The sequence below is a fragment of the Puma concolor genome, chromosome B3 (assembly GCF_028749965.1).
Source record: "Puma concolor isolate L17-30 chromosome B3, mPumCon1.1.hap2, whole genome shotgun sequence".
Classification (NCBI taxonomy): domain Eukaryota; kingdom Metazoa; phylum Chordata; class Mammalia; order Carnivora; family Felidae; genus Puma; species Puma concolor.
Genome location: NC_141672.1, coordinates 108,823,144 through 108,850,613, shown reverse-complemented (window position 1 = coordinate 108,850,613; position 27,470 = coordinate 108,823,144). Strand labels below are relative to the sequence as shown.

Sequence of the window (27,470 nt, the reverse complement as noted above, 5' to 3'; positions counted from 1 at the left end):
AGGGGGAGTCCCAAGATGCCCCCACCCTGTGGGAGCCCCCCCATCGCCACCATGGGGGCCTTATCTTCTGGGCACAATTCCTCTGTGAACTCCTGGGGACTATGTGTTGTGGAGAGACCATGGCATCTGGCATCTGGTAGCTCGTGCTTGTCAGTTCCCTGAGCTGGGTCTCAGTTTCCTTATCCTCAGAATGGGGTAGGGTGGGAGTAAGCCCTGTGTGACCGATGCCCTACAGCCTGGGATTGTGCTGGGTAAACTAGAAGGGCTATGCACACCCCAGAGAAGGTCTTCTCCTCTTTCTTTTTTTCCCTCTCCACTCAGGGTGGCCTCCTCCCCCGCCTCTCACCCTGGGCCCTGGCACAGCACTCCATGCCTATTTAAGGCAAATCTCCTGATCTCCTTTTAAATAACATTCACTTCTTGTTGTGGAGAAGACCAGCAAGGCCTGAGCTTAGAGAAAGGGGAGGGGAGCCCCAGACAGCCCATCAGAGAGTGGGGGGAGGGGGATGGGGGTGAAGCAGGTATAGGAAGGTCCTTGCCTCACCTCCCACTCCCAGCCTCCCCTTTGGTCCCCTTACTGAATAGGTCCTCTATTGGCTCAAACTCCTTTAGAGGGGCTAGGGCGCTCCCAGAATGCTTCATGCAGCCCCTTATAGGCAGTGGGGGTGGGGAGATGAGGACTAATGCCAGTCCCAGGGCCTAGGATGGGTGTATGTTTGGGTGAAGAAGTGGCATGACCAGGGTGACCCGTAAAGGGAATGGGAGGGTCTAGGGTAGGATTGACATCTGATCTCCACATCTTGCCTATATGAAGGATGAAACACAACAGTTCTTTGGTTCTAGAATCTGATGTTCAGAGAGGCCAAGAGACCTTCCTAGGGCCACACAGCTAGTGAGCAGAAGGGTCTGAAATACAGGCCTGGCCTGGCTTAAATTTAATGCTTTCTCCCCTTCATACCAGGTCTCCTCATGCCTGGCATGCCTATATGTGATACCTGAGAGTGACCCTTATCAGGGACAAGGCATCCTTGAAAGCCCCCTGCACACACCCTTCCTCTGCCTGCAGAGCTCCCAGGTGGGGGTCCCTGACTCCTTCCCTTCTGCCTCCCTCCTCTTTCATCCAGGCTTACCATCCCTCTCCTTCCCCTTCTCCAGGGTTTCTGGCCCAGGCCCACTCCTTCCAGCCTGGCCCAGAACAGTTCACCTCGACTTGGTTCATACACAGAGAAAATTATAGGTGGCCGGTGGCATGACCCACAACCCTCCAGAGGAGGCAGGCTGGGCACCTTCTCACTGCAAGACCCCTGCAGGGCCCTTCCCACAGCTCAGTTCTTACCCTTTGAGATCCCAGGCCACCCTCTCCTACTTCCTTCTCTCCCCTCTTCCTAGTCTTTCCCCCAGGTAGCCACCTCCCCAGCCTCCCATCTCTGCATGGCTAATGTCCCTGTGGTCCTCACATGACTGAGATGCCCTCTCCAGGGTTCAAAAGGAGAGGGTCAGGGATCCTTTACAGATCATGTTGCCTCCTCAGGACCAGGTACTCCCTCCCTAGGCATGTGAGCCCCAGCAACAGGACCAGCCTCAACCCATGTTAGTGTCAGACTGGATTAGGCACTAGGGGAAGCCCTAGCCTGTTTTTCTTTGGGTACTCAGAGCAGAAAGGGACCATAGCAGTCCGCTGGTCCAATGGCCTCAAAAAATGAGCCAGCTGTGGCCCAGGGAATGAGAGGGGAGGCTCTGGGGTCCCACAGTAAGACAGAAGCTGAACTGGATCATACTGGAACCCCTGATAACCCCAGGTAAGGGCTTGATCCCTGGAGGAGGGGAGTCTATTATAGGAGGAAACTTGGCTCCATATTTAATGGGAGTGTCATTGGGCTGCTAAGGTTTCGTTTTTGTTTTGTTTTGGTTTTTTTAGCATGCCTCTACTATTTTATTTATTTATTTATTTATTTATTTATTTATTTATTTATTATTTTAATGTTTACTTATTTATTTCGAGAGAGAAAGTGTGTATGCGTGAGCTGGGGAAGGACAGAGAGAGAAGGAGAGAGAGAATCACGAACAGGCTCCTGCTGTCAGCGCAGAGCCCGGCACGGGGCTCTATCTCAATAACCGCAGGATCATGACCTGAGCCGAAATCAAGAGTCAGATACTTTTTTTTCTTAATTAAAAAAAAAATATTTACTTATTTTTGAGAGAGAGGGAGGCAGAGCATGAGCAGGGGAGGAGCAGAGAGAGAGGGAGACACAGAATCTGAAGCAGGGTCCAGGCTCCAAGCTGTCAGCACAGAGCTAAACGTGGGGCTCAAAGCCATGAACCATGAGATCATGACCTGAACCAAAGTTGGAAGCTTAACCAACTCAGCCACCTAGGCACCCATACTTTTTTTTTTTTTTTTGAAGTAAACTCTATGCCAAACCTGGGACTGAAACTCATGGCCCCAAGATCAAGAGTCCCATGATCTACTGACTGAGCCAGCAACGCACCCCAGTGTGACTCTATTGTTAACCTCTTGTGTGTCCTTCGGTAAGCCCCCTTCCTTCCTTGGGCCTCAGTTTCCTTGTGTAAAACAGATGGGTTGGGTGGATGATCTTTGAGATCCCTTCTGGCTCAGACCTCCTGCACCTTCCATCAGCCCCACCCATCCCCAAAGGCCTCTATTTCTTGGCTCTTGCCCTGGCTCAGACCTCCCTCGTGGCTCACGAAGATTGCTCCAACAGTCTCTGCACTGTCTCTGGTCTCCACTCTTTTCTTCTCCACCCCACACATCACCCAGGTAAAATGGCTTTAGGAACCTCCTGTGGTCTCCCATGGCCTCCCTTAGAATGATTCACTTCATCAGCTGGCATTCAGCACATCCTGCCTGCAGTCTTGGACCCTGGACTCAGTTTCCTCATGTGCCAAGTGGCACTAACAACCCCTGAGTTAGAGGGTTCTGTTATGGACACACTGGGGCACATGCGAAGAGCCTGGGGGAAACGCTGGATGGCCTGACCAGGACTCTTGTCTTCCCTGTGCTGGAAAGGCTGCCCATCCAACCCCCACTCTCCTTCATCCAAATTGGGAAGGTCCTCAAGGCTGGTTCCAGTACTGCCCCCTCCTAGAGAGGCCAGGTCCCCCAGCAGCCCCATCAGAGGTAACCTTGCCCATATGGAGCTGCTACAGGGCTGGACTGCCTCCATCTACAGCTCCCACCGTCCTGTGGGGAATGCACAACTGGGAGCTCCTAGACAACCAGCTGGCAGGATGCTTGCTGAGAGAATGGCTGGGTCTGTGGGCTCCTGCCCATGCCCTGTTCCTTCCTACAGGGCTGTGTTTTTGACAGGGGATTATCTTTGACCCTCAGAGACAGCCTTACTGCCAACTCCACAAAAGCTCCTAGTGGGGACTCATGGCAGGTTTTTAGCTAGAAGCTTTAGACCCTCTCTTGCCCTGTTCCAATGACTGACCCAGTGGATTCTCAGAAACCTTCCCAAAGGCCCAGGAAGGAATAGCTGGCAGGAAATACAAGTTATTAGAAGAGACATCTAAGGGAAGAGAAACCAGAACCTAAACACTAGGAGACTTCTGAGGTCTAAACACTGTCAGCCACTTACTAATTATAGGACCTTGAGGAGATTACCTAATGTCTCTGAGCCTCAGCTTCCTCACCAGTAAAATGGGGACAATAATACTATCTCATCCTATGACAAAATAATTAAATGATATATGTAGAGTGCTTATTACCTCATGGCTTGGCACCTCACAAATGCTCAGAAAATGGTAACTATGGGGGCACCTGGGTGGCTCAGTCTGTTAAGTGTCCAACTTCAGCTCAGGTCATGATCTCACAGTTCGTGAGTTCAAGCTCCACATCAGGCTCTCTGCTGTCAGTGCAGGGCCTGCTTCAGATCCTCTGTCCCCATCTCTCTCTCTGCCCCTCCCCCACTTGTGTCTCTCTCTCTCTCTCTCTCTCTCTCTCAAAAAATAAACATTAGAAAAAAAGAAAATGATAACTATAATCCTTGTTGAAGAAAGATGGATCAAGGCCCCCAGCTGAGGTAGGAAGGACTATGGGAAGGAGGGAGGCACTGAGGCACTGGTCACTCAGCCAGGGGTAGGCAGGTGGCTAGTAGCTAGCATAAAAACACAAAGTTCCAAGCCCGGTGCCAAGCAGTCTACATACATTATTTCATTTAAACCTCAGTCTCTTCCTTTGTTAAAAGTAGGGGTTTGGAACAGAAGCTTCCTAAGGCTTTGCCAGTTCAGTGAGCACTTGTTTTCAGTTCACAGAGGTTTTCCACGTAGAAAGTACTTTTGACTTTATAGAGCCAACTCTGTGAGTGTTCTGATAGTTGTAGATGGTCATACAACCAGATCTGGGACTCGAACCAGGGAGGACGGCTCCATCTTTCCCCAGAATCTGGTGGCAGATAGCTCTAAGAGGGTTGGGTGAGATCTGAAGTCCCACCAAAAGCCTAGGGAGGAGCATGGCCCTTGAAGGCAATGACGTCATGGAAGCTTGGCTCTGGCTCCTGCCCAGTGTCCGGTTCTGTCGGCCTGTACCGGGGCCCAGAGGCCTGGGTCTGGAATTCATCAGCCCCACCTGTCAAACCCTCCCCTGGCCGGTACCCAGGGGCCTTCAGTTATCACTAAGGAGTGCATGGCCTCAGTCCAGGGGCCCTGTATCCCTTCCCTGGTGGGGACTTAGGGCGAGGAGCTATGCCCCCATCAGACAAGCAGCCCCAGTTTGACTGAGCTCTGTTATATATGACAGGTACCATGGAATATACAAAGACCTCAGTCATTTAATAAATATTTATTGCATACCTATAGTGTGCCTGGTCCTGAGCTGGCTCCAGGGAATCTGACAGAAACTCCTGCCTACACTCTAGTAAAAGAAATTGTAAAGGAAAGCAGAAGTGTGATGGGAAATAAAAAAGAGGGCAATTCACTTTACACAGAGTAAGTAGTCAGAAAAGGCCTCTGAGCTGAGAGAGGAAGTACAGCTAGAAAGAGCAGTCCAGACAGAGGAGAGGGCCCATGCAAAGGCCCTGAGATAGGAAAATCTGGACTGTCTGGAGAGCCACAAGACCACTGTGAGGGGGACCCAGCAAGCTCTCCCCCAATAAGTGCCCACTGGACAAATGAACAAACCATCACGAGAATTTCTGCTTCCAGCTGAGTTGGAGTAACCGGGATTGGATTTATGTCCCCACCTGAGATGACTAAAATTCCCCACAGAATATGTGAAACAACAGTTCTCAAGGCATTGGACGTCAGACTAGGAAAAGCAGTGACTCCTGAGAGTAGGAACGAAATGGGGAGAGGCTTATGAATGCCCCACCTTACTGTCTAAAGAAAGTGTCCAGACCAGAGCACAGGGAGAGAAGGGCAGGTGGAGACCAGCAGTCTCCTGCACTGACAAGATGAAGTCAGGAGCCTGGGGACACAAGACAGAGAACCAAAAAGGAGAAAGTTGCACACAGAACTGTGGGGCTCTACAGAGGTAGTACCCCTTTGGTCATTCAGCATAGTGCCTGCATTTGAAGAAACTACTCGAAAGCATGGTTAGAATCAACCAGTAGGGTTAGAGAGAATAATCCTGGGAACTCACACAAGGCTAGGAATAGTGCTGGCTCCCAGGAACCAGAGTGGAAACCGCACAATTAATGGGGCATTGAGTAGAGCACTCACAAGACTTTTTGACTCAGCAGTGGGTGAAGACAGAACATCACTCTGGCCCCAACAAAAGCAAGATCTGAAAAAGGACCAAATTGTTTCCAAGTGCTTTTGCACCCCAGAGCAAAACTCAAGAATATTGATAAGATTACAGAAATATCCAGCACCCAACAAAATAAAATCCACAGTGTCTGCCAACCGATAAAAATTAGCACATATACAAAGAAACAGGAAAGTATGACCCATAATGAAAAGAAAAACCGATCAATTGAAACCTACCCAGAAATTACCCAGATGATGGGATTAAGAGACATAGACATTAAAACAGTTATTATAACCACGTTCCACATGTGCAAGAAGATAAAACAAAGACTGACCATGTAAAGTAGAGAAATAGAAGATATTCTTAAAAGACCCAAATTAATTAAAATTCTAAGGATGAAAACTGTAATGTCTGAGATAGAAAATACACTACATGGATTAATGGAACATTAGACATGGCAAAGGACTAACGAACTTCGAATACATAGTACAGAAACTATCCCAAGTAAAATACACAGAGAAAAAAAGCTTCAAAATAATAACATGGCATTGGCGGGCTGTGACATGACTTCAAGTGATCTAATGTGTGTGTGTAATTAGAGTCCCCCAAAGAGGGAAGAGGATGAGAAAAAGAAATACTTGGAGGAAAAGGAAAAAAGAACTGAAAAACTTCTAACTTTGATGAAAACTGATGAAAATCTGATAAATCATTAGATCTAAAATATTTAATGAACCCCAAGCACAATACACAGAAACTATACCAAGCCCTCTGCTCCTCCCAGCTCAACACACTGCTGCATCTCCTTGTGCACTGCCAGTTGGTTCCCTGAGACACAATGGAAAAGCTCGGAGTAAACGGATTTGGCCATATTGGATACCTGGTCATCAGGGCCACTTTTTTTTTTTTTTAATTTTTTTATTTAAAAAAAAATTTTTTTTCAACGTTTTTTATTTATTTTTGGGACAGAGAGAGACAGAGCATGAATGGGGGAGGGGCAGAGAGAGAGGGAGACACAGAATCAGAAACAGGCTCCAGGCTCTGAGCCATCAGCCCAGAGCCCGACGAGGGGCTCAAACCCACGGACCGCGAGATCGTGACCTGGCTGAAGTCGGATGTTCAACCGACTGCGCCACCCAGGCGCCCCCACTTTTTTTTTTTAAATATTTTATTTTGGGGGCACTTAGGTGGCTCAGTCAGTCAAGCATCCGACTCTTGGTTTTGGCTCAGGTCATGATTTCACAGTTATTGAGTTCGAGCCCTGCATCGGGCTCTGTGCTAACAGAGCCTGTGTGGGATTCTCTCTCTCCCTCTCCCACTGCCCCTCCCATCTCTCTCTCTCTCTTTCTCTCTCTCAAAATAAATAAGAAAACTTTTTTAAAAAGTATTTGATTTTTAAGTAATCTCTACACACAATGATCAAGAGTCACATGCTCTACCAATTGAGCTACCCAGGCCAGGTACCCCAAGGGCTGTTTTTAATTCTGACAAAGTACTGTTGCCATCAGTGATCCCTTCATTGATCTCAACTACATCGTCTACATGTTCCAGTAAGATTCTACCCATGGCAAGTTCAATGGCCCAGTCAAGGCTGAGAACCGGCAGCTTGTCATCAGTGGAAAGCACATCTCCATCTTCTAAGAGTGAGATCCCACCAACCTCAAATAGTGTGATGCTGGTGCTGAGTATGTTGTAGAGTCCAATAATGTCTTTACTATCTTGGAGAAGACTGGGGCTCACATGAAGGGTAGAGCCAAAAGGGTCATCATCTCTGCCCCTTCCTTTGATGCCCCCATGTTTGTGATGGGCATGAACCATGGGAGGTATGACAACTCCCTCAAGACCATCAAATGCTTCCTGCACCACCAACTGCTTGGTGCCCCCTGTCTAAAGTCATCCATGACAACTTTAGCATCATGGTGGGACTCATGACCACAGTCCATGCCATCACTGCCACCCAGAAGACTGTAGATGGCCCCTCTGGTAAGCTGTGTCATGACAGCCATACGCTGTGCAGAACATAACCCTTGCTTCTACTGGCAATGCCACAGCTATGGGCAAGGTAATTCCTGAGCTATATGGGGAGCTCACCAACATGGTCTGCCATGTCTCCACTCTCAATGTGTCAGCAGGATATGACCTGCTGCCTGGAAAAAGCTGCCATATGTGATGACATCAAGAGGGTGGTGAAGCAGGTATCAGCCCCCTCACGGGCATCCTGATTTGCACTGAGAACCTGGTTTGTCCTGCAACTTTAATAGGGACACCCACACTTCCACCTTTGACGCTGGGGCTTGTGTTACTCTCAATGAACACTTTGTCAAGCCCATTTCCTAGTATGATGATGAATTTGACTACAGCAAAATGGTGGTAGACCTTACAATCCACATGACCTCCAAGGAGTAAGAGTCTCCCAGACCAAGAGCCCTAGCAAGAACACAAGAGGAAGACAGAGGCCCTCAGCTGCTTGAGGGCCCCAACTCAATCTCCCAACACACTGTATTTTCCAACTCAGACCCCCTAAAGAGTGGGAGGAGCTTGGGGAGCCTTCCTGGTCATGTACCACCAATAAAGTACACTGAACCCAGCCCACTCCCCTCCAAAAAACATATACCAAGGTATATTGTAAGTTGTTTTTAAAATGTGATAAAGAGAAAATTTAAAAGCAGTCAGAGTAGGGGCACCTGGATGGCTCAGTCGGTTAAGCATCCAATTTCAGCTCAGGTCATGATCTTGCGGTTTGTGACTTTGAGCCCCATGTCCAGCCCTGTGCTGACAGCTCAGAGCCTGGACCCTGCTTCGGATTCTGTGTCTCCCTCTCTCTCTGCCCCTCCCCTGCTCATGCTCAGTCTCTCCCTGTCTCTCAAAAATAAATAAACATTAAAATTTTTTTTTAAAAAGCAGCCAGAGTAAAAAGACATATTACATACAAATATAAATAAGGCTAATGGATTTATTATGGTCAGAAACTGTGCAAGCAAGAAAATAGTGGAGCCACATTTTTAAAATGCAGAAAGAGGGGCACCGGGCTGGCTCAGCCAGAAGAGCATGTGACTCTTGATCTCAGGGTCGTGAGTTCAAGCCCCATGTTGGGTGTAGAGATTACTTAAAGAAATGAACAAATACAAACTTGAAAAAATAAAAATAACGGGCACCTGGGTGGCTCAGTTGGGTAAGCATCCGACTTCAGCTCAGGTCATGATCTCAAGGTTTGTGAGTGCAAGCCCCACATTGGTTTCTCTGCTATCAGCGGAGAGCCTGTCTCTGCCCCTCCCCCGCTCACGTGTGTGTGTGTGTGTGTGTGTGTGTGTGTGTGTGCGCACTCTCTCAAAAATAAACAAAAAATAAAAATAAAATACGGAAATAAAAAATACAACATCAACCTAAAATGTTTACCTTCCACCTTAAGACACCATAAAAAGAAGAGCAAACTAAATCTACAGCAAGCAGAGATAAGGAAACAGTAAAAATTAGAGTGTAAATTAATGAAATAGAGAATAGGAAAATAGAGAAAAATCAATAAACCAAAAGTTGTTTTTTGGAAAGGTCAACAAAACTGACAAACCCTGGGGCGCCTGGGTGGCGCAGTCGGTTAAGCGTCCGACTTCAGCCAGGTCACGATCTCGCGGTCCGGGAGTTCGAGCCCCGCGTCAGGCTCTGGGCTGATGGCTCAGAGCCTGGAGCCTGTTTCCGATTCTGTGTCTCCCTCTCTCTCTGCCCCTCCCCCGTTCATGCTCTGTCTCTCTCTGTCCCAAAAATAAATAAACGTTGAAAAAAAAAAAAAAAACTGACAAACCCTTAGAATGATCAAGAAAAGAGAAAAATCACTAGAATCAGAAATGAAAGAAGGAACATTACTGCCAACTTTACAGAAATAAAAAGGATTATAAAAGCATAAGGAATACTATCAACAACCTTCTGCCAATAAATTTAATAACTTAGATGAAATGGACAAGTTCCTAGAAAGAAACAAACTACTGAAACCAATTCAAGAAGAAATAGGCAATCTGGGGGCGCCTGGGTGGCGCAGTCGGTTAAGCGTCCGACTTCAGCCAGGTCACGATCTCATGGTCTGTGAGTTCGAGCCCCACGTCAGGCTCTGGGCTGATGGCTCGGAGCCTGGAGCCTGTTTCTGATTCTGTGTCTCCCTCTCTCTCTGCCCCTCCCCCGTTCATGCTCTGTCTCTCTCTGTCCCAAAAATAAATAAAAACGTGGAAAAAAAAATTAAAAAAAAAAAAAGAAATAAGCAATCTGTATAGACCTATAACAAGTAAAGAGATTGAAGTATTAATTTAAGAAATCACCCACAACCTTAGATAGTTTCACTGAGGAATTCTACAAAATATTTAAAGAAGAATGAATACAATTCTCCACAAACTCTTCCAGGAAACAGAAGAGAGGGAAACAATTCTCAACTCATTTTATTATGTCTGATACCAAAACCAGACAAAGAGATTACAAGAAAACCACAGACCAATATCTCTTAAGAATACAGAGACAAGGGGCGCCTGGGTGGCTCAGATGGTTAAACGTCTGACTTCAGCTCAGGTCATGATCTCACAGTTCATGGGTTCAAGCCCAGCGTCAGGCTCTGTACCGACAGCTAAGAGCCTGGAGCCTGCTTTGGATTCTGTGTCTCCCTGTCTCTCTGCCCCTTCCCTGCTTGTGCTCTCTCTCTCTCAAAAATAAATAAATAAACATTAAAAATTAAAAAAAAAATACAGAGACAAAAATCAACAAAATACTAGCAAGCTGAATCCAGCAATATATAAAAAGAATTATACCACGGTGAAGTGGAATTTATTCTGGGAATGCAAGGTTAGTTTAACTTCCAAAAATCTATTAATGTAATAAACTTTATCAATAGAATAAAAACCAAAAACCACATAATTGTCTCAAAAGGTAGAAAAAAAACAAAAAGCAATTGACAGAATCTAATACCCATTCATTTAAAAAAAGGGGGGGGAATAGAATGGAATTCCTTCCACATGATAAAGGGCAGCTATAAAAACTGCACAGTGGGGGAGCCTGCGTGGCTCAGTCAGTTACACATCTGACCCTTGGTTTCAACTCAGGTCATGATCTTACAGTTCATGGGTTCAGGCCCCACATCAGGCTCTGCTGCTGGCAGCACAGAGCCTGTTCAGGATTCTCGGTCTCCTCTCTCTCTGCTGCTTGCCCATTCACACTATCTCTGTCTCTCTCAACATAAATAAATAAACTTAAAAAAAAAAAAAAAAAACACTACACAGCTAACATCGTACTTAACAGTAAAAGACTGATGCTTTCCTCCTAAGATCAGGAACAAGACAAGGATGTCTGCTCCCACTAATTTTATTCAACATTGTATTAGAAGTTCTAGTCAGAGTAACTAGGCAATAAATAGAAATTTTAAAAATCAAGATTGGTAAGGAAGAACATACAACTATATATGTAGATGACTTGATCTTGTATATAGAAAGTCCTAAGGAATCCACACACACAAAAAACACTATTAGAACTAATAAACAAGTTCAGCAAGTTTACATGATGAAAGATTAGTATATAAAAATTGATTGTATTTCTATATATAAATCAAGAATCTGAAAATAAAATTAAGGAAACAATTCCATTTATAATAGCATCGAAAAGAACAAAGTACTTAGGAATAGTACATATGCTGCAAAAGTGCATACCAAAATACTTAGGAATAGATTTAATAAAAGAAATGAAAAACTTATACTCAGAAAACATTATTGAAAGAAATTAAAGATCAAAATAAATGGAAAACATCCCATGTTCATGAATCAGGAGACTGAGTATTGTTAGGATAGCAATACACCCCATTTATTCGATCTACAGATTCAGCACAATTCCTGTCAGAATTCCAGTTGCATCTTTGTAGAAATTGACAAGCTGATGCTAAAATTCATATTCAAATTGCAAGGGGCCTAGAATAGCCAAAACAATCTTGAAAATTAAGAACAAAGTTGGGGGATCTATACTTCTTCACTTTAAAACTTACTGCAGGGGCACTTGGATGGTTTAGTCGGTTAAGTGGCTGACTCTTTTTCTTTCTTTTTTTAAATTTTTTTGAGAGAGAAAGAGAGCACAATCAGGAGAGGGGAAGAGAGAGAGGGAGAGAGAGAGAATCCTAAGCAGGCTCCACACTGTCAGCACGGAGACTGATGCAGGGCTCAAACTCACGAATTATGAGATCATGACCCGAACTAAAATCAAAAGTCAGATGCTTAACTGACTGAGACACCTGGGGGCCCCAAACACCCCTGCTCTTTCTCTCTCAAAATAAATAAACTTAAAAAACATAAAATAAGACTTACTACAAAGCAGCCAACAATAATTTAAGATAGTGTGATAGTAGCATAAGGATAGACATATAGGTCAGTGGAATAAAATTGAGAGTCCAGAAACAAACCCATGTGTCTATGGTCAATTGATTTTCAACAAGGGTGAAAAGACCAATTGTGAAAGAATAGTCTTTACAGCAAATAGTGCTGTGACAACTGGATAGTCAGTCATGTGCACAAAAGAAAAAAAAAAAAAGCAGTTGGAAACCTTACCTCATATCATATACAAAAAGTAACTCAAAACAGATCAAATACCTAAATGTATGAGCTAAAATTATAAAACTCTTATTTAGAAAACATAGGAGTAAATCCCAAATTAGGCAAAGGATTCCTAAATATGATGCCAAGAGCACAAACAGCAAAAGAATAATCAGATAAAATAGACTTTATCAAAATTTAAAAGTTTTGTGCTTCAAAGGGCACTCTTAAGAAAGGGAAAAAACACAGAGTGGGAGAAAATGTTTGCAAACTATATATCTGATAAGGGACTTGTATACAGTATAAAGAACTCTTACAATGAGATAGTAAAAAGGGGCGCCTGGGTGGCTCAGTCAGTTACGTATCTGACTCTTGATTTCCGCTCAGGTCATGATCTCTCAGTTCATGGGGTAAAGCACCACCTCGGGCTCCCCGCTGACAGCATGGAGGCAGCTCAGGATTCTCTCCTCTCTCTTTGCTCCTCCTTGCACCTCCCCCCCCCTGCCACTCACATGTGCACACGCTCTCTTTATCTCAAAATAAATAAACATAAAATAATAAAAATAAAAAAACAAACCAATTAAAAATTGAGCAAAAGATCTGGATAGACATTTCTCCAGAGAAGATACACAAATGGCCAATAAACACATGAAAAGTTGCTTGACATGATTCATAAAAACTTTATGACAATACATTCGATAACTTAGATAAAATGGACTAATTCTTTATGACACAAAGCGTGAAAGCTAACCCAAGAAGAGGTAAATAATCAAAATAGCCCTATATCTATTTTAAAAAGTGAAAAAGGATAATCTTTCAACAAATGACGCTGGGACAATTGGATTTTCATAGCTACACAAAAAAAAAGAAAGTTGACTGACACCTCATATATATGCCTAAACTAACTCAAAATAGATGACAGACCTAAGAGTTAAAATTACAGGCAATTATTAGAATTTCTAAAAAAAATTTAAACCCTTCTTGGCTACCACTTTATTTTTTTATTATTATTTTTAATGTTTATTTTTGAGAGAGAGAGAGACAGAGCGCAAGGGGGGAGGGGCAGAGAAGGAGGGAGACACAGAATCTGAAGCAGGCTCAGGCTCTGAGCTGTTACCACAGAGCCCCACGTAGGGCTCAAACTCATGAGCCATGAGATCATGATCCAAGCCAAAGTTGGTCGCTTAACCTACTGAACCACCCAGGGACCCCAGAATTTCTAAAATTAAAATTGCTGAAACTAAAGGTTTAGTGAAGATGTGAAGCAACTAGAACTTTCATACACTGCTGGTGGGAATGTAAAATAGTATAGCCACTTTGAACAACAGCTCAGCAAAACTTAAGCATAGTATTCACCTACCAAATGACGAAGCCATTCCACTTCTAGGTATTTATCCAAAAGAAATAAAAGCATTTATCTCTGTATAAAGACTTACACATAAATGTTCGTAGTAGCTTTATTTGCAATAGTCAAAACCTGGAAATAACCCAAATGTACATCAACAGGTAAATAAAAAAAAATTGTTATATATCCATGTAATTGATTACTACTCCGCAACAGAAATGGATCTATTAAGATATACAACCACATGGACGACTCTCAAAACAATTAAGCTGACTGAAAGAAGACAGACAAAAAAGAGTACATGTTGTATGGCTCCATTTATATAAAATTCTATAAATGCAAACTAGTCTATAGTAACTGAAAGCAGCTGAGTGGTTGCCTGGGGTGACAGTCAGCAGGGAGCTGGAGGGATTAAGGAGGGACAGGAGGAAACTTTTGTGGGGGATGGTTATGTTCATTATCTTGAATGTGATGATGGTTTCACAAATGTATATCTACATGAAAGCTTACAAATGGGGCACCTGGGTGGCTCAGTTGGTTAAGCATCTGACTCTCGATTTTGGCTCAGGTCATGATCTCAGGGTCATGAGATTGAGCCTTGCGTTGGGTTCTGCACTGACTGTGCAGAGCCTGCATGGGATTCTCTCTCCCTCCCTCCCTCTCTCTGTCAGTGCCCTCCTCTCACAAGTGCTCTCTTTCAAAAGGAGGGGAAAAAAAGCTTCCCAAACTGTACTTTACAATGTGCAATTTATTGTATGCCAATTACACCTTGATTAATGTTTAAAACACTATTTTTTAATGTGTATTTATTTTTGAGAGAGCACATGTGCAGCTTGGGGCGGGGGGGGGGGGAGGGGGGGCAGGAGAGGAGCCAAGAGAAAAGGAGATAGAAAATCCCAAGCAGGCTCCCTGCTGTTCCTGTGATGTCTCTGCTGCTAAATTGCTATGTGACCCCAGGCATGGTGGTAAGCCTTTCTGAGGCTTTTTTTCTGTAAAGTTCAGGAAGTAATAGAAACTACAAGTGCTTGGGGCACCTGAGTGGTTCAGTCGGGTTAAGCGGGTTAAGCATCTGTCTGCTCAGGTCATGATCTCGAGGTCCATGAGTTTGAGCCCCGCATCATGCTCTGTGCTGACAGCTCAGAGCCTGGAGCCCGCTTCAGATTCTGGGTCTCCCTCTCTGTCTGTCCCTCCCCTGCTCATGCTCTATCTCTCTCTCTCAAAAATAAATAAAGATTTTTTTTAATTTAAAAAAAAAAAAGAAAGAAAAAGAAACTATAAGTGCTAGTTTAAGCCAAAAAGGGAATTTACTAGAAGGAAGCCTCAGAAAGTCATGGAGCCCCGTGGATCCCAGAAGACTTTTTCCTATCCCTTATCTTTATTTCTCTGATCACAGCTTTCCCTGTTTCCCCATCTACATGGTAGAAAAGAAAAGCTACCAGCTTCTGAGCTTTGTATGTTACAGGCTTAATTACTCAGGATGCTGAATTAACTCCCTGTCAATCACAGATCCAAATGTAAATTCTCAGGGAAGGACTGTATTGATCCATTTGGGTTAAGGGCTCCAACATGCACCAAGGTATGGGGTCAGGCAGCAGAGCCACAAAGGATGAACCTGACTGGTCTTAAAATCTACATATGAAGAACAGGACAAGTGCTAGGAAAGTTCTTGGTGGACAGACCACAAGAGGAGTGCCAAGAGAAACTACCAAGATAGTAGCTGGAATTCAGGACACCTGGCTTGTTCTGTACTCAGAATTGTGTCTCTTGATAGGGGCAGCATGTATATATGTAATGTTCCAGTGAGCAGCAGTGGGAGATCAGTGGAGGAAGAAATCACTTCCAACTGGGCTGTCTAGGAAGGTTTCATGGAAGAGGTGCCAGTATCAGCTCTGTGGGGAAATTTATGCCCAGGATTTGCATGGCCTTTAAAGTTCACTAAGTGCTCAGGGCACCTGGGTGGCTCAGTCATTGAGCATCCAATTTCGGCTCAAGTCATGATATCGCAGTTTGTGAGTTCAAGCCTCACATCAGGCTCGTTGCTGTCAGCACAGAGTCCACTTGGGTTCCTCTCTCCCCTCTCTCTGCTCCTCCCCTGCCTGCACACATGCTCTTATGCTCTGTCTCTCTCAAAAATAAGCATTAAAAAAAAAGTTTACTAAGTGCTTTCGTATCCTCTCTTTACAATGTAGACCCACCTTCTCAACCTCTCCCCTGGGATTAGTAGTATTATACATCCCATGCACAGATGGGGAAACTACCAATGAGAGACATTGATTGAGTGATTTGCCCAAGTTCACACAGCTTGACAGAGCAAGATGTCACCTCTAGTGTTTTGACTGGAGAGCCCTGACTTGCTCTCTCTCTCCAAGGCTGACTTCAAATGGAGTGTAGGGAGGAGGGAGCTTGCTGGGTAAGTGCTTAGCAGGGATTGAAAAGGGAAAAAAGTTCAGGTAGCAGCATTTCTGAGCTCCTGTGCAGAAGCCCTCTACCCTGGCTCCAAATACCCAGAGACCACCTTTGAGCTTTGCTTCAGACTCCCAGGCTGGTTTTCACTCACTCTCCTGACCCTTTATCCAGCAGCTCCAACAGGTTGGGGGAATCTTAGATTCAAAATGCCAAGAATGCCAAAGAAAGTCCTGCAGAATGCCAAAGAAACCTCAAGAGACCCACCCCAACCACCTGAGGATCAACACGAAGGATCAAAGAATGCTGCTACGTACATACACAGGCCTTGGGCTCAGTGTGTTACACACAGTACTGATTTTATTTCATATACATTGTGAGGTAGGTACTGCTACTATCCCCACTTTACAATCGTGGGAAGTATATTCATTGGCAGTTGATTCATTGTCTCAGGTCAGGTAACTGGTAAGTGGTGGATCCAAGTCTGTCTGATTACAAATGAACTAAAATCATCCTGCTAAATTGTTTCCTCTTCTCAGTTTGCCCATTTCCACCAAGCTCCCAGGCCTGAGACCTTGCCATTTCTTTCAGCTTCAGTGTCTCAGGACAGCCAGCAGCTCTGAAAGAGCTGGGGGCTCAGGACAGGTGATAGGCCATCTGCACTGATGTGGTGGGAGGCAAAGGGGGACTTGACTGTTGTGTCAACCATGGGTTTAATGTGGCTACTAACTTCTCTTTTTCAGTAATCTCTACACCCACTGTGGGGCTCGAACTCAGGACCCCAAGATCAAGAGACGCATGCTCCACCAACTGAGCTAGCCAGGCGCCCCCGTTGCTAACTAACTTTTAATCCCGACTTTTGAAGAGTTAATGTAATTGGTGGGTTGCATGTCCTGCAGGTTAAGAGCAAGGAATCAGAGATAGAGATACTTGGGTTCCAGTCCTGTCCTGGCTTCCCTACTTTCCTGCTGTGTGATCTTGGAGCAGCTTCTAAACCTCTCTGAGTCACAGCTGCCTCATCTAGAACAGGGATAACAAACCCCGACCTCTTGGGTTAGAATGTTATGGGGAGATGGGTTCCAGTAGAGACGGGCAAGGCTCAGGTTGTTTTAAGCAGCACACTTACTCTATCCATCCCTCTAACCAAAGCTATTTTACTTCAAAACATTTAAAAAATATATTCAGGGCCCTGGGCGACTCAGTCAGTTAAGCATCCAATTCTTGGTTTCAGCTCAGGTCATGATCTCATGTTTGTGGGTTCGAGCCCCACATCGGGCTCCTTGCTGACAGTGTGGAGCCTGCTTGAGATTCTTTCTCTCCCTCTCTTTGCTCCTCCCTTGCTCACTCTGTCTCTCCCTCAAAAATAAACTTAAAAAAAAATTGTTTTAAATTAAAAATATACTCAACTTTGTCAGATGGTTAAATCCTTTTTTTTTTAAGTAATCTGTACACCCAATGTTGGGCTCGAACTCAGGACCCTAAGGTCAAGAGTTGCATGCTCAGCCAACTGAGTCATCCAGATGCCCCCATGGTTAAATCTTTTTGATGCCTGCTTAGATTTAATTTGTCTGGAATGTTCTTCCAGTAAGTCCACATGTGAGCCTCAATGAGCCCCTGGACTCAAAGCAGCCTGTAGAATCAACTAAACCTGTATCTCAATGCCCCCTCTGAGCTTTTCTCATGCTAATGTGCATTGTGGGCCTCCCAGAATAGTGTTAAGGGGTGGAAGGGGAGTAATGGAACTTGCTTCCTACAGCACCTACTAATACCTCTTCTCTGGGAAGGCAGCCACTGCCTGCCATTCATATTGGGTGGGCTTTTCCTTAATCTGTCCCCAGCTAGCCTCCCATTTCCAGCCTGAGAGACAAATGTCCTATCAAATCCCACTTTCTTCTCTGTCCTGCCCCTGGTGCCCTCCACCCAGGGCCCAGGTATCACTGTCCCTCCCTCCTACTCCCCTCCCACAAAGCTCTGCAAGGCTCAGTGCTCTTGTCCGACCCCTAAGGCCCTGCACTTGTCACTTCTTGATGACCCTTGATCTAGCTCCCACCAGGGTCCTAACAACCTGTGGACCCAATTCTACTTCTTGCCTTGCTCCTTAGAGCTCCTCTCTGTTCACCTGACACTCCAGCCAAACAAGGCTCTGCATACTCTGAGTTTTTCTATGCCCATGTCCTTTCCTCTGCCTGGAATGCCCCAACTACCCATCATCAGGGTCCAGCTCTAGTGCTGTGGCCTCCCATTCTGCTTGGGCATAGTTCTTTGTGCTTGAGGCTGCTTCACTGCTGGTGAGGTCCAATGTAGTCTTTGGCATACAGTAGGTACCCATAAATGCCTGTAGCTGTAAAGAATGAGTCTAAACCAACTCCTTCATTTTACAGTGGAGGCACAGAGTTGAAGAGATGTGCACCCTGCTACTAGGAGACAGGACTGAGGGGGTTCCTGCAGGGTTACACCCCAGGCTAGGCTTTTTCTGCCATTCACTTGGAAAGGAAGCCCTCCAGGGGCTACATTTTCCTGGGAAGACAACTGTCTAGAGCTCACACACTACAGACCCTTCTCAGCTAGGTCCCCTGTCCCGGGGAGCCATCCACTCTGGAAGTCTCTGGTTTATTCCCACTCTATCTCTCAGATCCTTCCCAATGTCATTCCACAATTCCTTGTACTACCACCTGGACAAAGTTTGAGGCAGAAAGGGCCTCCAGGATTATCCATCCAGGGGACCCACAAAAGCCTCAGAAGGTCCTTCACGTCCCCAACTGTGTGCACAACTCTGTGTGTGTTCTGAACACACAGAGACACCACCTAAATCTCAGGGGTGTCCAAGATCCAAATGACATACAGAACAACTTATCTGTTGAGCTCCTCATTATATAGGTGTTAATATACATAAGGCTCTTAGGACTGTACCTGGTACATTTCTTTTAAGTTTGTTTGTTTGTTTATTGGGTGTGTGTGTCGGGGGGGGGGTAACAGAGAGAGAGGGGGAGAAAGAGAAGCCCAAGCAGGTTCTGTGCTGTCAGTGCAGAGCCTGATGTGGGGCTTGAGCCCGCAAACCATGAGTTTATGACCTGAGCTGAAATCAAGAGTCAGATGCTTAGCTGACTGAGCCACCCAGGCGCCCCAGTACCTGGTACATTTTAAGCACTCTCTAAGGTATGAGTTGGCCCACAGCCTGTTTTTGCAAATGAAGTTTTATTGGAACACTGCTATGCCTTTGTTTTTGTATTGTCTATGGCTGCTTTCCCACTATGGCTACAAGGGCAGATTTGCATACAGATGTAACTGTATAGCTCACAATGTCCATGAAGAATTGGCTGCCATTACAGGTAAACAACAGCAGGCCCTAAGGCACGCAGCTAGTAACCTGGGGCTTGAATCTGTCTGTTCAAGGATCCTGTAACACACCTCTGTGCTTCTTCACTCACCTTAACACACAGTACTCATTCATTCATTCAGCAAGGGTTCAAGGATCCCCTTCTGTGTCCTCTAGGCTGAGCTATTGGGAGGAACGGTTGGGACAGGGGTTTGAAGCTGACCTTATAGATTTGAAGAATGACCTCACTCTGCCTCCAGGGCCCTAAGTGACTAGTCCTGAGTGCCTTCTTTTTGTCTGTCGAATACAAAAATATTCTTCCTACCTCAGGACCTTTGTATGTGTTGGCTTAGCTGGCTCTTTCCTGTCGTTCAGGTTCTAGCTCAGATACCACCACCCTGGGTATTAAAACTCCTGGGCTCCAGTCACTCTTTATTCTCACGGGGCACTTACCACCATGTGAAATATTTTGTTTACTTGTTTTTTGTTGGTCTTCCTAAGCATAATGTGAGGTTTATCTCATTCATTGCTACAGCCTAGTGCCTAGAACAGTGCCTGACCCACTGGGCTTTCATGGTATTCAATAATTGTTTACTAAATTAGTGAAATGACTCCTGGACAGGGTGTCAGGCAATGTGGCTTCTCTTCCTGGCTCTGTAAACCCACTCACTGAGCCACATTTCCCTTCTCTGGGCCTCAGTTGCCTCCTATGTAAGGTGGAATGTGAGGGTTGGGTGAGAAGCCCCTAATCTTTTGGTTTGAACATTTTATGATTTAAAAACATTTGCCAGGGACCTGCTCTTGGTAGGTTTGGTGGTAAAGGCTGTATTTGACTGTGAGCCTAAGTCCCAGCCCAGGCCCTGGGGACAGATGAGAAAGTCTCTACTGAGGGATAAGGGAAGGAGGAGGTGGGGGGAGGGGTGAGTAGGAGGAGGGGGAGACCCAGAATCAGTCAGGCAGGGAAGGCTCTGAGAGCTGCAGGCCAGAAGCCAAGGAGGAAGTGCACAGAAAAGGGAGGCAGACGAAGGAGAGGGAGGATATGGGTTGTGGGGAGAGCTTCTTTCACTTTTTAGCCCACGAGCTTCAGAGTTGTTTGAAATTTGTATAACAAATATGCATTATTTTTGCAACTGGAAAAATTAAAATGTACATGCCCTTTGACCCAGTAATTCCATTTCTAGGAAATCCCTGCAGATAGAGGCATGTGTGAAATGACCCATGTACAAGGCTATTCACAGCAGCCTTGTTTGAAATAGCAAAATACTGGAAACAATCTAAGTTTCCATCAAAAGGGAACAGACAGGCTAGATAAACCAGAGCACATCTTGAAAATGGAACAGTATAAAGATGTCAAAAGCAAGAGCCTAGCAAGTCTGTACGTGCTGACGTAGAATAATCTCCAAAATCTGTTAAGTAGAAGAAACAAGGTACAGAACGACGTATCCAACATGCTGCCATTTATATGAAAAACTATACACACAAATGTTTAGAAATGCTCAGAATATCTCTGGAACATGTGCCAGTTGCTAGGGGATAGGATTGGGGGGAGAGACTCAATGTTCAATATTCTTTTTATAAAGTTGAGGTAAAATTCACATAACATGAAATGAACCATTTGAACCATTTTATTAAAAAATTTTTTTTAATGTTTATTTATTTATTTTTGAGAGAGAGAGAGACAGAATGCAAGCAGGGGAGGGGCAGAGAGAGAGAAGGAGACACAGAATCTGAAAAAGGTTCCAGGCTCTGAGCTGTCAGCACAGAGCCTGACGCAAAGCTCAAACTCCCGGACAGTGAGATCATGACCTGAGGTGAAGTCGGGCGCTTAACCGACTGAACCACCCGGGTGCCCCCATTTGAACCATTTTAAAGTGTGCAATTTCCATATAGTCCAACCATCACCTCGATGTAGTTCCACCTTTTCATCGTCCTGAAAAGAACCCCCCATATGCACTAGCAGTCCTTTCCCATCTCCTCTCCCCCAGCCCCTAGCAGCCACTAATCTGCTCTCTGGCTCTATGCATTTGCCCATTCTGGGTATCTCATATAAATGGAATCATACAGTATGTGACCTTTTGTGTCTGGCTTCTTTCACTTAGAATGTTTTTGAGGTTCATCCATGCTGATTCTCGTCATGGCTTTTATTTTCCACTTTAGGGATGTACCACACCTTGTTTATCTGTTCATCAGTTGGTGGAGAGTCGGGCTGTCTCCACTTTTTGGCTATCAGGAATACCACTGCTATGAAGACTCATGTACAGGTTTTGGCTTGAATACCTGTTTTCAATTCTTTGGGGTACGTATCTAGGAGTGCAACTGTTGGGTCATATGGTAATTGAAGAACTGAAAACTGTTTTCAGTATTCTTTTGTACCTTGTGAATTTTATGCCATGAGCCCCATGAGCAAATATCAGCACTTCCCCCACCCCAGAAAAGAAAAAAAAAAAAAAAGAAGGTGTACATAATGGGAAAAAAATAAAGCATATTGTAAAAATGCAAAGGGTTATTGTTAGGTAAGGAGTGAGCAAATATTTATCTAGATGATTTCTGAAACAAAAATGCATTTTGAACTTAGACCTCAATTCAAATTCCACTGCTCTGTTTCATTCTAGTTCTGGGTATGGTGTACAGGAAGACTTAGCATCAAATCCCAGGTCTGACTGTTATAGCTGTGCATCACTATACAGGTTACTTAACCTCTCTGTGCCTCAAATGTAAAATAAGGAGAAATCATCTACCTGGCCAGATGTGATGTGTTATGCCTGGGCCTATGCCTGCTCCACAGCTGGTTGTGGCCTTACACTTGCAGAGTGCAGGAGACAATCTCTTCTCTCCTGGGATCACTGTTCTCTACAGCCCCTTTCACATAAGATGCTCTGATTCCCCACATGCTCAAGGAACTCTTAGAGGCCTGGCCTGCTGAGCAGTCCTCCTCCCACAATTTCATCATCTCTAAAGCCAAACCTCTCAAAAGAGGGGCCAAACAAGGTGTGAGGGGACAGGAGTCAAGGTCAGGGGCTGGGAAAGGGGCCTGCTGTCTGCCTAGGACCTCCCAGGGACAGGGAGCATGGGTTTGCTTTATGGAGCCATGGAGCCCAGGGCCATATATGTGGAGGAGTTGGGTGGAGACACAGGGAGACAGAATTTGGGTTTACCTGGAGGAACAACTTTTTAATCGACAGGACATAATGCCAAGCATGGTGTTAAATAAGCACTGTTACATGATTCCACACAAAGTGTCCTCATTTCACAGATGAGGAAACTGAGGCTCAGAGTCCTTTGTCACTGTGCCCAAAATGACAAAATGTAAAGTGCAGCAAGATGTGAACCCAGGCCTGTCTCAATCTAGAACTTGGAAGCTTAGCGTCTGTGCTAAGGGGTCAATGGCCAAGCACGTGACAAATGTGAATGATCACTAATCATCACGTGATAACAATATTGCTGTAAGTAGAGCTGGAGGTGGAGCAATGCAGTGAGCAGTTTGAGGTGGAGGGTATGAGTTGCTTCTTCCCAAGTTCAGGCAGAGGCTGGATTAGCTTTTGGTAGAGATTCAAGTGTTTGATACAATCGACTAGATTTGAGTCCTGGGTTCTAATTGTGAGGGTATGAGATTCCCAAGATCTGTCCCCAGAGATTTAGCTGTAGTTGTTTTCATATGGTTCCCAGGAATGTGTCTTTTTCCAAAGACGATTCAGGTCTGCAGCCACATGTGAGGTCCCCTGGCTTGCATGACCTCTAGGGTCCCTTCTAACGTCGATTCCATGATCTGCAATGCCTTAACACCCATGACGGGGAAAGCATTCCTTTGGGCAAAGCATTGCCCTCTCCTCCTACAGCCTTCTTAAATTCCTAAGGCCCTAGAGAAAATGAGTGCAGCAAGCTTTTGGGAAGGCAAAAAAGATAGCAAAGATGGAGGGCACAGAAGCCTCACTGTCACTTTCAGTGGTGACGTGATGCCAGCTCATCTTCCTTCCTTGGCCCGCTCTACTCCACCCCATGCAGAGCCCCAAAACTGTCACGTGCCCTACTGGACCCCGGTCAAGTGCAACCATTCCTACTTTCAGCCCCTTGCTCTCTCTCTGAAACTGCCCAGTGGGGTCAGCTTCCCAGGCATATCAGACAATTCTGCAGAGTTTGTCTGGTCCACAGGGTCCTCTCCCAGCTTCTAGGAGGCCAGTGACAGGCAGGGAGGCAGTCCAGAGAGGCATTCTCAATGACCTTTGGTTCCCTGGGAAGGACTCAAAGCCGGTAAAAGTTTAGCAAGTACCATGTAATCATTGCCAAAACTCTTTTTTTTTTTTTTAAACATAGACTTTCTGGGTAATAAAATTTGAGGACTCTACAAGAAATTACCTTTGATTAGTTTTGTTTTTTCTCAAACAGAAAATGTCTATGCCACCTGCTTTTGGCATTAAATAGAAAGTATGAATTCAGTACCATACTGTGTGACCTTAGGGGATTTCAGCTGCTGAACCTCAGTTTCCCCATCTGCAAAGGCCACTGGCCAGTGGTCTGGTAGAAACTGGCGCTGGGGCAGGGGCTCTGGCTGCTGAAAGGGAGGATGTTAAGTCGGGAGCCCAGAGCACAGCCTAGGAAACTGTGGTCTGCCAAGACACCCCTTTTGGGTTTCTGATCATTTTTTTTTTTTTTTAATTTTTTTTAATGTTTATTTTTTTTGAGACAGAGACAGAGCATGAGCAGGGAAGGGGCAGAGAGAGAGGGAGACACAGGATGTGAAGAAGGCTCCAGGCTCTGAGCTGTCAGCACAGAGCCCGATGCGGGGCTTGAACTCACAGACTGTGAGATCATGACCTGAGCCGAAGTCGGACGCTTAACCGACTGAGCCACCCAGGCGCCCCTCTGATCATTATTTTTTAATCTTCTGCTTTCCTTGCAGGTTCCTGGCATCCCGTTCTCTCTCCCATCTTGGGAGAAGAAACGTAGTCATTGACATATTAGTATAAAAGTACTTCTCTCAGGGATTTTTCCATGGTAACCCAAGCCTTCCATTCATTCAATGTTCATTACTGAACCCCTTCTACAAGGACTGGGCTGGGTCCTAAGGATTCAGAGATACAAAAACAAACAAACAAGCAAACAAAAAAAATCATCCCTGTCCTCAGGGATGATGTCCTCCCCTAATTTTCAGCCATGTGGGGATGGAAGAAATAGCTTTTTTTTTTTTTTTTTTTTTTTTTGGAAGTGAGGGAGATGCTGCTCTTTGGTTTGAAGTGAAGTTCTAGGTTCTATTCCTTTGCTGATTTTATAACCTCTCCTCCTGTTGCCCTACAGCTCTGAGACCATCAGAGAACTTCCAGAACCAGGATTTCACTTAGCACTCATGCGAGCCTGGATAATACTCATGAAAGCCAAAGGCATCTCTAGTTTTACTATGAGAAAACTAAGTCTTAGAAAGTAAACTACCTGCCCATGTCATACAGGTTGCTATTGTCGCCTGGATTCAAACCTAGATCTTCTGGCACAGGTATTTTGGGAATACTGTTTGCCTTGGATTTGAACCTATGATACATGTTACTATGTGGCCCAGAGTAAAGGAGGCAAGAGGAGAAAGAGAGAGCTCAGGCACTTAGGGCTGAAATGACCCGATCTCTGGTCCTGATCTGCACCACTCTGACCTTGGCCTTCAAACTAGCAGTAGGACCAGCAGCAATAATCACAACCCCCAAGAATTTACCATGAAGTTATTTGTCTTATGTAACGCATCCCTGAAGTTGTGGATTAGTTTCCCCATTTTACAGATGAACTGATTGATGCTTAGCTGGGAACTTGTCCAAGGTCACCAAATCAGAATCCCATCATAGGGCTGCTTCATGCTTCTTGTACCACCCATGCCATCCACCAGTAGCTAGGCAAGTTCCCCCAATACTTCTGAGCCCCTGCTTTCTAATCTATGACTAGGGATAGCAGGAACAATGCAAGGACTGTATGAGAAGGCATATTCACTGCCTAGGGTAGGAAGAAGCAGGTACTTTATAAATGACAGCATCCTGCTCCCTTCCCTTCCTGAGACCTCTTGCACCCAAGTGGAGTTTAAACCTATAAATGCCAAAAAATACACCTCAGATACATCCTAGTCTTTGGGCCTCAAGGTCACCTTCTTTACATGCCTTATTACTCAGGCTTTCCTGATGGTAGGGGAGGTGGAGTTAGAATAGGAGGCCTGCTTGGCAGTAGCCAGGCCCACCCTCAGGATGCTAGATCCCAGGCAGTGTTTCTCAAGAGGGAGGACATCTGACTCTTTTCCTTATCCTAAGAATGAAACAAATGATAATGTCTGTACAGTAGATCAGAGAGAAGGGGCCACAGCTGTCAGATAACCTGGAGGCCCCAGGAATGGCCCAGTACCATTTCCACAAAGGTTTATTGAACACCTACTACTGCAAATGCCCACCACTCATGGAGCTCTCTGTTGGAGGCCAGGTGGCTGCAGAGATCCAGGGTGGGGGGCTCTATTCACTTAGCAGGGTTTGTGAACACTTCTCAGAGTCAGAGATTTTCCCATGTGGTAGGTAAGACTGAAAGACAAGGGATTCCCAGGATTTCCAGGCTCACGAGGACACAGAGAAGGCACTCTGAGAACATTCAGGAAGGTCAGGAAGTTGGGAAAGGGGGGTGGTTCCGGGCAAAGAGAACAGAAATGTGAGAAGTTTAGAGGTGATGTGGAGAGGATGGGAACGCTGAAAAGGCTACTAGACTCTGGGCTACTAGGGCACAGTTGGGTAAGACAGAGAAAGAAGGCAGTCTGCCAGAGTTGTACACCCCGAACTCCTCTTTTCAGCCCCATCTGCATCAACCCCAAGTTAGCATCAATGGGTACTCATGCCAGGCTGGGTAGAAGCTTTGCATTTGTATGATCTCCAAATTGCTTTGGGGCCAGACAGTCTTCCAATCCTGGGGTTATTGAGGATATACAGAGGAATAAGTTGCTGTCCCTAAAGTGCTTAAGGTCTGGGGGTGCCTGGTTGGCTCAGTCAGAAGAGCATGTGGCTCTTAATCTTGGGATTCTGAATTTGAGCCCACATTGGGTGTAGAGGTTGCTTAAAAATAAAATCTTTAAGGGGAGCCTGGGTGGCTCAGTTGGTTAAGCGGCGGATTTCAGCTCAGGTCATGATCTTGCAGTTTGTGAATTCGAGCCCCACATCGGGCTCTGTGCTGATAGTTCAGAACCTGGAGCCTGCTTCAGTTTCTGTGTTTCCCTCTTTGTCTGCTCCTAACCCATTTGTGCTCTCTCTCTGCTTCTCAAAAAAAAAAAAAAGTTAAAAATAAATAAATAAATAAAATCTTTTAAAAAATGTGCTTAAGGTCTGGTCACACAGAAAACTTTCTGAGGCATTAAGAATCCTTGTATAAGGTGTTTCTTAAGAAGGCAAAAAAAGAAAAAAAATAGAAATCATGCAAATGTCTAATAACAAGAGATGAAATTCTGGCATACCTAATAGCAGTTAAGCAATTATTAGAAATTATGACTAAAGACTGGTGCCTGGCTGGCTTAGTTGGTAGAGCATGCGACTCTTAATGTCAGGGTTGTGAGTTTGAGCCCCACGTTGGGTGTGGTGCCTAACTTGAAAAAAAAAAATTATGACTAAAGAACTTAAAAAGAAACATTCATGACAAATTGAAGGGGGGGGGGGAAAGGAGTATTCAGACTATTTGGCAATTTTGATTTTTAAAATATGCACAAAGAGACTAGAGGGAAATAATAATCTTGTTCTCCAGATTTCAAATTGTTTTCTAAACTATTATGTAGCTTCTAACTATCCAACGATAAGCATGTATTGTTCTTATCATCATGAAAGTAATAAAGATTATTTAAATAATCATCAGTCTCATATAATGGAAAAATACAGTGATGGGGGTCAATTGTGGACCCCGTTTGGTTTTGTTTAGTTTTTTTTTTTTTTTTTTTTCAACGTTTATTTATTTTTGGGACAGAGAGAGACAGAGCATGAACGGGGGAGGGGCAGAGAGAGAGGGAGACACAGAATCGGAAACAGGCTCCAGGTTCTGAGCCATCAGCCCAGAGCCTGACGCGGGGCTCGAACTCATGGACCGCGAGATCGTGACCTGGCTGAAGTCGGACGCTTAACCGACTGCGCCACCCAGGCGCCCCTTGTTTTGTTTAGTTTTAAGTAATCT

General features: G+C 45.0%; 1 protein-coding gene across 3 annotated transcripts in view; it reads left to right on the top strand.

The window, feature by feature from the left end:
- Positions 1 to 21,767, top strand: part of PIF1 (PIF1 5'-to-3' DNA helicase) — a 42,162-nt gene extending 20,395 nt beyond the window's left edge. For all 3 annotated transcript variants that reach the window (XM_086710937.1, XM_086710940.1, XM_086710938.1), the window contains 2 exons: positions 16,172 to 16,378; positions 21,471 to 21,767. In XM_086710937.1, the coding sequence (XP_086567063.1) occupies positions 16,172 to 16,378; positions 21,471 to 21,560 (297 nt within the window). In that variant the 3' untranslated portion in view covers positions 21,561 to 21,767. The remainder of the gene's footprint in view (positions 1 to 16,171; positions 16,379 to 21,470) is intronic.
- The last annotated feature ends 5,703 nt before the right edge of the window (positions 21,768 to 27,470 follow it).